General features: G+C 35.0%; 2 protein-coding genes across 8 annotated transcripts in view; both read left to right on the plus strand.

Moving 5' to 3' along the window:
- The window catches only part of SDCCAG8 (SHH signaling and ciliogenesis regulator SDCCAG8), a 273925-nt gene that overhangs the window by 105040 nt on the left and 156213 nt on the right, over positions 1–12672 (plus strand). For all 7 annotated transcript variants that reach the window (XM_059940830.1, XM_059940820.1, XM_059940851.1 and 4 more), the window contains one exon: positions 1494–1610. In XM_059940830.1, the coding sequence (XP_059796813.1) occupies positions 1494–1610 (117 nt within the window). The remainder of the gene's footprint in view (positions 1–1493; positions 1611–12672) is intronic.
- Positions 11789–12380, plus strand: LOC132353777 (ATP synthase subunit d, mitochondrial-like). Its single transcript, XM_059905194.1, has one exon. The coding sequence runs from the start codon at positions 11836–11838 to the stop codon at positions 12319–12321; it is 486 nt and encodes a 161-aa protein (XP_059761177.1). The 5' UTR covers positions 11789–11835; the 3' UTR covers positions 12322–12380.

Genomic DNA, 12672 nt, shown 5'->3' on the forward strand with positions numbered 1-12672 from the left:
GCTTAGATATTTATTATGTATAATAATTTTGTACTGGTGTTGGGTTTTAAACACCATGGTTGTATAACTGTTATGTTCTGGTATTATAATTGGGGTCTTTAAATTTTATTCCTATATGTAAATCAAATAGATTGGAATAGTGAAGAAAGTCAATTAGGGCTCTTCTATTTTTTTTCTGTAATTCTTAATTTTTAAATTTTATTTAGCTTTAGTAACTTTTTGTGAATTACTAATATTTTTGAAAGGGGAAGGATTAACTCTTGCACATTGAAGGTATTTGAATTTCAGATACAATTTGTGTAATTTTATTCTTTTTTTTAGCCTTTTGAGGGTCACTGGGGAGAAGCTTACTGACTTCTCTCTTGTCACTATAATTTTTGAACACAGATTAGTTTATTTTTAACGTATTTTTTATTTGAACATAGGAAATGCATATAGGTTTTATAAGATTCTAATACTTCAATAATGATGAAACTAATTTCTAAAATTCTAATGATCATTTTTGGAGAACTACCAAAATTGCAAAGTCTCAAGCAGATATAGCCATTAGATGATACATGATTTTTAAAAACTTGTATTTGTAACTTAGAAGCTGACTTAGCAGATGTGTGTATTACTTGATCTCTCTACAAGTTCCCAGTTATCTCAAAAGTTCATAACTTCTTTATTTAGATTTATCTGCTAATTGTATTTTCCAAATGTATTTATCTGTCTGTAGATGCCCTGGATTGAAAAAAAAGATTATATAAAGAATGATACGCAATTTTAAGATACTGAGTGTGTTTATTATTTAACAATATGTTAAAGTCATTTCACTTACATGTATATTTTCCTTTTATGTTGAATGCCATAGTTATTTTAAAAGCAGAGTGGGCTTACTTGCAGTCTATGACTTTTAACTTTCTTAATTTAAATACATAGTATTGTGCATGGTAAGACTGACATAATCTGCAAAGCCTACGGTAAATACAGGCTGAGTAATACTCTACTCCTAAATATTGATAATATAGACTATTAGCAGAGAGAAAAATACCTTTATAAATTTCCTTAAATAAAAGCCTAACTGATAAAGAGTTTAAAGGAAAGTTTTTAATACAGAGTGTCTATATAACCATGACAATTTGAATGAATAATGACATAGCTTAATATTTTAATTAATAATTTTACCTAGTTAAAAGCAAGATGATAGTGCATTTTAGATGATAATATGCAATTGAAACTATTATTTTACATGAAAATTCTTGTATATATCACTTAAATTCCCTGGTTATGCATTTCTTTATCTGTCATTTGAAATTGTAAGACTCAATAACATCTGATATTGCCTCCACATCTTAACAAAATATATTGAATATGCTAATAGAAAATGCCATTCTTAGAAAAGTTCTATTGTATTTTATTTATTTGACCTCTAGGGGGCACCAAAAGATCTAATTGCAGGCCTTGCCTGGTAGATTCCAGCAGCTATTGATCTAGTTTTTATAATCTAACAGGTGTGTGGAGAAATGCGCTATCAATTGAATAAAACCAAAATGGAGAAGGATGAGGCAGAAAAGGAGCACAGAGAGTACAGAACAAAAACTAAAAGGGATCTTGAAATTAAAGATCAGGTAAGATTTGATACAAGCGTAACTGCAGCAATTAAAGACATAACTAATGTTTTTTTTTTCTGAAATGGTTGTGGTTTTATTCCTAAGTCATTTATTTCTATTATATTGTTTCTAACTAATGGAATGATCCAATTTATACTGTTAAAAGAATTTCATCTACAGTTGCCTAAAATTATCACCTTTCACATGAAATTGTGAGAATACAACTGCATGCATATGAAATTACAATCTGACAGGTCATAAATATACATTTGGATATGTGTATCTATTACTTACAAAAGTAAAAGAAAATGTTCTAATGTTCATTTTGAACCTAAAATATATGTACATAAAGTTCTTTAAAGATGCCAACTTGAATCCAATTTTAAGTGAAAAAGTTTAAAATTTGTGAGATGAGATGAGTTGATATGTAAATATGTCAATCAAATTGATCGTTGGCAGAGTGAAACCAGTTTTAACTAAGATAACCATGAATACGTTTGCTCAGGAAACCTAAATACAGTAAAATTGGAAATGTTAGGAAAAAAACTGCTACTTACTTCAATTTCAGTTTGAACAGATGTTTTACATTATATCTTTGTTGAGATCATGTAGATACTTCAATTTTAATTGACAACGTGGATAAAGTTTTTAGAGAGGCAGTTCTAATAGGCTGACTTTTGATTTTCTAATTTTGTTATAGTACAGAACATTGAACACTTTCATTCTTTTTATTCAGTGAAAGCAGGTTGAGAAATCTATTCAATTAAAATAAGACTGAGTTCTCAGTGCCATTATTTTAAAGAAATCACTATGGTTTAAAAGTGGGTAGCCCTAAGTAAATTTTTTTGAAATATATTTCTAGTTCAACACTTTTTACCGTATATTCCAACATATCTCCCTTTCAACCCAATCAACTCTTCTATGCAAATGATGCAAAGACAATTGGGAAAAGTATTGAAAATGAAAGTGATAATGAAATTTAGTACAAAAAGTTTTTCAAGTTGTAACTGAAATCCCTGGCATTAAATTAAAATCTAAACAACCAAAATCAAATTATGCTTTTGTATCACTATATTCAAAGTGTTCTAACAAGTTTTAAATTTTCAGAAGAATTTTCCTTGTTAACATGTACAAATAATGAAACTGTTGATATTTCATTCCATCCAGTTGGGGGCGTGCCTGATAGTGGAATTAAAAATCCTTTCTATCAGGAACTGAAGATCTAGGATTACTAACCAACACAGAACTTTCCTTTTCTGATATATTATATGACTTCTTTAAAAAGGTATCATATTGGCATGCTCACTAGCATTATTATATACCTTTTCTGTTATTCTGTAGCATCTGCCAGCATAACATTTTGGACTAACTGGAAAAATACAGTAAGGCAGAGTCTCTGAGTTATTTAAAAATTACATTTTAATATTCTAGAGAGAAAGAACACTATAGGAATAATAAGATTATAATATCCCTTGTAAATGAATAACGTGTGTAGAAGTATTTATTCATAATATTTGTCTTTTAGTGCTATATCTCATTTTAATTAACCACTAATGAGGTGGAGGCTAAAGTTGCAGGATTATAAAAGGAGCAGTTTTCATTTGTAAATATTTCCTGCTAAATAGTGAAACATTGACAGTTTTTATAATGATTTTAGTATTATTTTTAGATAGAGATGTGCCTTTTTAGGACGTCAGAGATGTGATGTGCTTATTACTATTTTTTCTTGGAGATAATTTGAGGAAATCTTATAGGTACTCCTTGTAACTATTTTGTATTGAATAGACAATTTCAAAAAAAAAGAAAATAGTGGTGTCTCATTCCATTGATGATCTGGAGTAGCAAAGCAGCAATTGTTCTTTGGTCTTTCAGCCATGACCTGACCTTCTGTCTTTATGACTGAAGAGCTACTTTGCTTGGCCACCATCTGCACTCAAGAGAGAAATTTACATTTAACTTTTAAAAGCTGGGCATGTTGAATGTTGATCTGAAGTACTTATAATAATATAAAGCGTATTTTACTTTTAAAGTGTTACATATCATGCAATTCAGAATAACAAGAAGGCTATCTCTATGTTTACAAAAAAGGGGGTTCCTTGTAATATAGTCATTTTATTTATATTTTTGTTAATCTGGCTTCTTACAGTTTTAAAGTAGATGGGAATCTGTCAGATTGGAATGTGGTGAGAACAAGAGCTTTTTGATGTATACAAAATAGGGCAAATGGTTGACCACGCAAATCATTTTCCTTGTGACCCAAGCCTTGACTCTGGCATAATTAGAAGGAAAGGTTAGGAGAGTAACAATGGCAATCTCTTCCTCCCATTTTCTCCTTTTCTTTTTTTTATTGTGTTAGAAACTGATGGGCAGATTATCCTTCCCATCAACTCCTTTGTATCTCTTCAGTTTAGAGAGCTCCTGTCAGCCTCAGAGGATGCTTCTCACACTAAAAAAAAAAAAAAAAAAGACATTTGGTATGAAGGCAAATGAAAAATCTGTGCCCTGATTTTTATTAGAAATTTTTTGTAGACAACAGTTATACACATACACACACTCCATTATGGGAATTTAAAGACATATATGAAGATAAAGAGACTATTATAATGAATCCCCACATCTCCATCACCTAGGCTCCTCATTTTGCCAATCCTATTCCATCTACCTCACAATTTTTTCTCTCCTTCATCTTCACCTTCATTGTCATCTTCATCTTCTTTGTCATCCCTGTCATCCTTTTCTTCTCCATCTTCGCTTCCTCTTCTGTCTTCCCTCTCTTCTGCTTTTGCTGAAGTATGTAAAGCAGATCTCAGACATTATGTTATTACCCATAAATACTTCAATGTGCATCTATGAAGGATTTTTTTCACAATCACTACGTCATCATCATACCTAAAAATATTAGTAATTCTTTAATATCATATAATGCCCAACCCATATTCAAATACCATCTCTACAGTGTTTGTTTTACAGTTAGTTTATTCAAATCAGGGAAACCTACGTTTTTGTATGTTAGAATGTTATGGTATTACCTTCTTTAATAGGAAATAAAGGGAAATCTTAGAAAAATTTCAACTTTCTTTGTTGTTATCAATAAATTTCATGCATAATGTTTTGATTGTGCTTTATATTTATAAGATACCTCATCACCATTCTAAGGAAATGAGTTAATCCTGTAGCAAACTATCTGAGGAAATAGCTACCTTGCAGCAACCCCAATCATCATATTCTGAAAGGAGCCCCTTAGTCTGAAATCCAAAATACATAATTAATTTCAGAGCCTTACATTTAACATTTAGGAAGGCTACAGGAAACCTGTTATTACCCTGGCAGTATGAAGGTTAGCTGACTCTGAAATGAGTGATGCATAAGTGGAATTTTCTTTATTAGCTTCCATTTTGGTAGATGAGTCTCAGAAGATGATTCTTTACAGCCTTTGATTCTTTGATCGGGGCGTAGTACCAAATGAAAACACAGGGCCCTTTGTTCAAAAAGCAGGAAAAAAGTGATGTTAAAGGTGCTGAATTACAAAACGTTTTCCTTTCTCCTGCAGTCAGCCTTTCCTCTCTCTCTCACTCTCTCTCTCTCTCCCTTTCTCCCTCCCTCTGAATGTCATGGTGTTTTTATTTGCTATTTAATGTTGGACTCCCTCCAGCACAGGGATATTCATGGTGGGGGAATGCAGACCCCCATAGGTGCCCCATGACTGGGTGTACAGATGAATCCATGGTTTCTAGGTTCTCCATGTCACTAGCCACAGAATCTATACACCATGCCCCGGAGGGGAGGGGAGAGAGTCAGTCTTCTCCATCCCAAGGTGGTCAGCTGGGCAGCCCCCTAGAGACTGCAGCCTCCACACAGGGAGACACTTGGCACAGGGGTCAGGGTGGGCAGAGGCTCCACGCTGAGTCCGTTGAGTGTGCTGTAGTGCTGCCAGGCGGGAGGAGGGATAGTCAACTCCATGTCCTACCCTCAGGCGTTAGGGGTGTACACACTCAACCCAACCTTTCCCAGGCTCACATCCAGGCTCCCGCCAGAGGTAAAGGATAACGGCAGAACAAATGCCTCCCCCTAACACTGCCATGACCTGGTCCCACCCAACATGGAGAGCAGCAAGGTCCCAAGGCAGGGGCCAGGAAGAGGAAGCTGGAAGGGAACAAGTGTCCAAGAAGTGCCCCAGGGCTGCCATGAGTCAGTGGAGAGACAAGACCACAGATGTGAGTGGGGTTTCCATTGTACCATCAGACTTCACCTATAAAACACAAATTCCAATATAAAATCCCTAAGAATTTTAAGACGTTGACCACAGAGCATTAAACTGCAAGTTCAGGGCCCTTCTAAACACAGGGTCTTGTATGAGCACACGGATCACATGCCCATGAAGCCACCATAGCTATGGGGATAGGCAGACAGAGATTTGGTGTGCTAATGCACACATATATACTCCTACTTACATATGCAGATATGAGTGTGTGTTTAACATGCGCAGGTGTCCTGTATCTGTAAAAGAAGGCTGGCCAGCAACAGCGTATGGGCCAAATTGACCTGCAGTCTGTTTTTACAAATAAAGTTGTAGTAGAGCACAGCGACACTCATTTGTTGATGTATTGTCTACGGCTGCTTTCCTGCTACAAAGGCAGAGCTGAGAAGTTGTGGCAGAGACCCCATAGCCCACCATGACTGAAAAACTTACTATCTGAGCCTTTAGAGAAAAAGCTTGCCAATCCCTGCCCTGAGTAGATAAAGATAAAGATAAAACTTTGTTTCCCCTGCCCTGCTAGAGTGTGGAGTTTTGAGATTGAAGACTCATCAATCTTAAATTATAACTTAATGGTTTTAGAGTATTTTGAAATACAGAAAATGTGCCTGATCCCTGGTCTCTTAATCATCTAATGGCATCAGCAGGTGAGTATATGATTGGTTATAGTCTTATTATCTTATTATTAGTGGCACATGGCTTAAAAACTGGCTTGGATGGGAATACACATATACATAAATAAATTGTTTTATATTACAAAATTTTTAGGTTGGTTCAATTTCTTTCAGAGATAAAAAGACTTTCTTGTCAGTATTGTGTAAGTTATAACTTTGGAGTTGTGGCTAATACTGAGTAGGAAACGTTGAAGTTCAAAATTACCTGAAGGGGGTAATCAAAGCAAATATTTAAGGCTAGAGCACATATACAAAAGAAATAGATCAGAAAATTTTGGCTAGAAAATTAACACAAAAAAAGGTTTGAGTGTTGCTCGTATCTACAGCAGTATGACTCCACACTTTAATGCTGACATTAAAAAAATGTGGACTGTATCAACACAGGAGTTATTTCCTAAGTTCAGTTGAATGAATTAGATTGTTGGGAGTAGTACAGCTATTTTGTATGGCTTTGTGTAAATATGAGAGGAAGCCCAACACGTCCTAAAGGTAAGTCCTACATAAGGCCAGGGAAATAAAAGTAATAAAGAAAAGTTGAAGAATTGTACCTTTCTACTTAGAGAAGACTAAAGCATTGCTTCACTATCTTTAAGGACTTGACAGATAATTTCAAGGAGAAAGTTAAACACCTGTTCTCAATCTTTAGTATGGAAAGAATAAGAACAAAGAGATTTAATCACAGCAACTGGAAATCACAGCAGCCTGAAATAACTTTCTGACAGTAAGAAGATTGAAATAGATTGCTACAACAGGCCATGGAACTTTCTTCCCTGAAATTTTTAGTTTTAAATGGTAGCAGTAATATGCTTTACCTAAAGACCCAACTAATGGACCTCTGAGGTCCATTGTCTTTTATTTGATTCTGGAAACATCCTAGGAATATTTCACTGTATGTGTTAAACTGGCTAGTAGTGATATTTGTCTTTTCTACTCGTAATTTAGCAACTACAGATTAAAGAAAAATCCCGTTCGTCTCTGTTCTCTCTTATGTGTCTGTAATGCTGTATACTCTCTTCAGAAGGCTTTTGGGGAATATATTGAGATAATGGATGGCTTCTGAGAGCTAGACTTCAGAAACTATCCAACTACCACCTGCAGTCTCACTTCTATCTCTAAAAAATGACTGGGATTGGGCCACTTGGGCATGCCGTTAGTACATGTAATCACTTGGTCCTGGTGATGACAGAGTTGCTCTCCAGTGTTCTTCACACCGTCTTTCAGTGCTGGAGGCTTAGCACATTCGTTTCCCTGCTCCTCACTCAGACCACAGCCATTCGAGAGGGCTTGGCCTGCCCAGACCAAAACGCTAGGCGCTGTGGGGTGATAACTAGAAGACCCAGGTCCTGCCCTTAGGGAGTTTATATTCTAGTTTAAGAGACAGAGTACACATTTGAACATGCCTTAAAAATACTTGCAAAGTAGCATATCGACAAGTGCAAATTAATGTAGTGTGAACTTCATGCTGGCTACAGCCCATAAGAGGGAGAATCTGGTTCCATGTGTGTGATGCAATAAAAGCTTTTTTTTTTTTAAATAGCATCTTCCCTAAGTATGCCCTAAAGCATTGTTCATCATACTTAGATAAATTTGTGTTCTTATCACAGGCTAACCAAGAATTCTGAGAAAATTCTTCACCCTGGCATATGTCTAATAAATCAGCTTCTTTTGTTCTTGTGCTGTGTGGTGCTTGAATGGAACAAATAGGATTATGTAAATAATTTAAAATATCTCCATTTTATAAAATGTTATCAACTTATTATTTTTCTGAAACACCATATAAAGTTAATTTCTCCATTTAAGATTATAATTATGTTTGTAAGGTCAGAAAATTAGCAGTAAAAAATTGAGTTTGATTTTTTTGAACAAAGAAACAGTTCCACATCAATCCAGTGAATAATACCAAGTTGCAGATCCTTGGGGCATTTAGCATTATTAACTTTAATAATGATTTGGGCTGTGGTTTTAGGTGGCAGTATATGTATATCTCATTCATAAAACCACTATGGAAATTCATATGTTCAAAAAAGTCATTTGATTTTCCAGCAAAGATGATAATGCTATTCACTATAATAATATATTTTTTAAAAAATCAAATATGCACAGAAACAATATATATGAAAGTAGCAATATAGGGCTATTTAGAGATAAGGGCACAAATAAGAAACAAAACAAGCCCTTTTAGAAATAATATGCCCTAGGGGATAAATATTTAGAAATAAATGTGTGCCTTTGGATAGGAATATAAAACTGTAAAGTGAAGTCAAGAAATATTTTTGTGTTTTAAGGAAGTCATAAGATTCATCAACTATTGGTCCTAAAGAAATACAATTTTTGCTGTGTTTCAATTTCAGTGGATGATTCATATTTTGGTCCTTAAAAAATTTGTGCATGCTTATTTTGTCCTTAAAAGTTGACTCAGCCTTCTAACCTTACAGGTTATCTTCTCTGATTACCAAGTCTGCAATTCTGGTGACTACCAGGTGGCAGCAGTTCTTTGAATATGTTTCCATGCAGGCCGGCAAACTGAGTGGTATTAGACATAGGACAGCTACAGATGCTTTTTTTTTATAGTGCATAAATATTAGTACCAATATCCAGTATAAATATTACTAATTACTACATATGTATACATTTAAAAAAATATTTATTGTATAAACATAGACACATTCACAGAAGCCAATAATTCCACCACCCAACAGAGCAAATTGTTTTCATTTTTCTGTTTTACCTTCTACTTTTTGTCCATATGCATATATAATATTTTCAAGTAGTAAACATAGCCTAGATGTAATTTTGGTTTTTACTTTTTCCACTTAACAATATCTTAAGCATTTTATGTGTTGCTGCCTTCTCTTCATAGATCACTTTAATATGGCCATTTACGTGTACTTTCAAAGGAAAGTGATAAGTCATATTTTGAAGAGAACAGATACTGTTATAAACTTAGAATGCTTTTGCCCTAAACTTCACTCATTTTTTTAACTCAATAACCATATATTGCATGCACTATGCTGGCCTAGAATGAACTTCTGTTCTTTAAAAAAAGGAGTATATAAGACAGGTTTGCAAATAAATATATGTCAAAGAACATAATAACTATCATTAGCAAACTACCAAAGGGTATGATGATTTAGGAGAAGGAGAGAGGACAAACTTGAAGGTTGGTAAGGATGTTGCCCACCATAGATGGGAGATGAAGGCATTTAGGTTGGAAAATGGCAGCTTGAGCAAAGGAATGGGGATAGGCACGCAGGAGAAGGAGATGTTCAAGGAATGTATGTGTCTTTTGATTCCATAGCATACTTGTATCACTGACCTCAGTATCTCAAGTGCCATGTCTCTGTTATAAAAGATTGCCCATAGAAAAAAGTCTTCTATAAGGTTCAGAATCCCAAGTAATTGCCTACTTATAACATGCCGCATGTCCTACAGTCAGGCACAGAAGTCATATCATATTTTGGGAATATTTGCATAAGTTTTTCATTTCCTTTGTAGTGTTTTCTATGTAATGAGACGATTTTAAGATTTTCAACATCATTTTCAGATGGCATACAACAAAATGTCTTCTTATTAACAGTGTTAGAATCAAGTAGGATTAGTTTTCTAGAAATAAAAGAATTGACAGTTACTTTAACGATTTGTAGAAGATTTCCACATGACTAATAATGGAAGGTGAAACACAGAGTGTACAAGGTAATATTTTACCTGTGGACTGTGAGTCCAAAGACTTGATTTGACTTTTCAGCTAACTTCCTGAGCAAACCTCTCAGAGCCTCATTTTCTTTCCCAGTGAAATGAGAAGCTTGGATAAGTGAAAGCTAAGGTTTTCTTTATGTCTAAATGCCTATGTTTTGAGAAACATAGGAGATATTTCTGTTGTTCTTAATTATGAATTAAGTATTAATAAAATCAATAAAATTACATGGAGTCTCAAGTGTCATTCCAAATTTCCCATTCACTCTGATTTTATAAAAATGACACTTCTGTTATGATAAGAATGAAATTTTACTGTCACCAATTTTAGATTATATTCTTTTCATTATGATGAATAGTAGAACAATGAAACATCTAGCCTTTTAAACAGTTGAATTTAATTACAAGATAGATACCATTTAATCTGCAATAAGGATTAAAGTCCTAGTCTGAATTAAGAATGAAGGTCTAGTGGAAGGATTTTAGACAACAGCAAACTGCCCAGGGTAGTATTTTGGAAGAGTAGTCACTTTTCAGGAAGCCTGCAGAATTAAATACTCTCAGTCAGAGTTTCGTATCTGTGTGAACCCATGACCCCTGGGAATAAATTGGTAATTCCTTTGGAGAAAAATGGCATTAATAGTTAATGCTTTCACTTTCAGTTTTTCCTTGGGGCTCTCATAAATACAGCCATGGAATGAAATGCTGTGGCAATTCTGGATCTAGATGACCTAGAATATGATCATATTTTTTTGTATTTTGATTTTTTAATCATCAGAATGAGAACAAGTTTTTAATTCTCTTAGGGATTTCACATATCCATGGCATGTTCCTCTGACCCTCATTGGAGTACAGTGTGAGAGGCTGCCCTAGACAGAGATTCTAGATATAACTGCAGGCTGCTCATGACTATTAATAAATTGCAAGATGTTTAGATTTTCATGCTGCTATTCTTAAGAGATGGTCAAGGTAATTTAACCCTTCTTGGTGTTAACATCTGTATTTAAGTGGATCACTTACACTAACATTTAGATTTTAGGGGAAAGACAAGAAAGCAGCAGTGTCCTTATTTCTGGCCTGCTTTCTGACTGCCCTGAGAATTTTTGGCATTCCCTGTGGAGAATAGAAAATTCTTTTCTGTATAGAATCTCTCTACTTACAACTGAAGTTCTGATATTCATTCATATTCGTCCTCTCTCTCTTTCTCTCTTCTTCCCCTCCACCCCCGTCACCACCACCCCCCCACCATGGTAATAAAACATGCAAGTAATAGCATTGGCCTGGCTTCAGAAGTCATGAGTCAACTGTGGTTGAAAGTTCCCTATAAAGTACAAGGGAATGCTCGTGTCTTAGAGAGAGTGGCAGCCAAGGAAAAGGGGGAGGTAAAAACTTTTAGGGAAATCTTAAGAAGATGGAGGAGAAAGAATTGTTGAAAGATGAAAGATTGTCCCATCATTGCAAGTACTACCTTTTCTTTTGGGTCCTTATTTCACTTGCTCAGAATTATCTGCATAGAAATCTGAATTCACTCATTTAAAAAAATTTATTGAAATATAGTTGATTACTTCAGTTCCTTGGTGCTGTGGACTGTGGGCCTCCGGGGTCAGTGAAGGATCTCTAGATGGCTGGACGGAAACTTGCTCTAAAAGCCATTGACTGGGTACCTTTTGGGGAGATCATACCCCGCAATCAGAAGGCTGTTGCTAACTCCCTGAAATCCTGGAATGAGATCCTCACCTCCAGGTTGGCCGCTCTGCCTGAGAAGCCACCTGCCATCGACTGGGCTTACTACAAGGCCAGTGTGGCAAAGGCTGGCTTGGTGGATGACTTCCAGAAGAAGTTTAATGCCCTGAAGTTTCCTATGCCGGAGGATAAATATACTGCCCAGGTGGATGCTGAAGAAAAAAAAGATGTGAAAATTTGTGCTGAGTTCTTGTCTCTCTCTAAGACCAGGATTGAGGAATACGAGAAAGAGCTGGAGAAGATGAAGAACATAATTCCATTTGATCAGATGACCATTGAGGACTTGAATGAAGTCTTCCCAGAAACCAAATTAGATAAGAAGAAGTATCCCTACTGGCCTCACCAGCCAATTGAGCAATTATAAACTTGAGTCTGGGAGAAAGCTCTGGCCCTTGAATTATAAACTCTGGACATTAAAAATAATTATATAGTAAAAAAAAAAAAGAAATATAGTTGATTTACAATGTTGTGTTAGTTTCAGGTGTGCAGCAAAGTGATTCAGTTTTATATATATATATATATATATATAACTACATGTATAGTTATATATAGATTCTTTCCCATTATAGGTTATTACAAGATATGTTATACAGTAGGTCATTGTTGGTTATCTGTACATGTAGTCATATGTACATTTTAATCCAAAACTCCTAATTTATTCCTCCCCCACTTTCCCCTTTGATAACCATAAATTTGTTTTCTATGTCTGTGAGTC

This window comes from Balaenoptera ricei, chromosome 1 (assembly GCF_028023285.1).
Source record: "Balaenoptera ricei isolate mBalRic1 chromosome 1, mBalRic1.hap2, whole genome shotgun sequence".
Classification (NCBI taxonomy): domain Eukaryota; kingdom Metazoa; phylum Chordata; class Mammalia; order Artiodactyla; family Balaenopteridae; genus Balaenoptera; species Balaenoptera ricei.

Coding starts and splice junctions, on each gene's coding strand:
- LOC132353777 (XM_059905194.1), top strand. CDS start 11,836: ATGGCTGGACGGAAACTTGCTCTAAAAGCCATTGACTGGGTACCTTTT.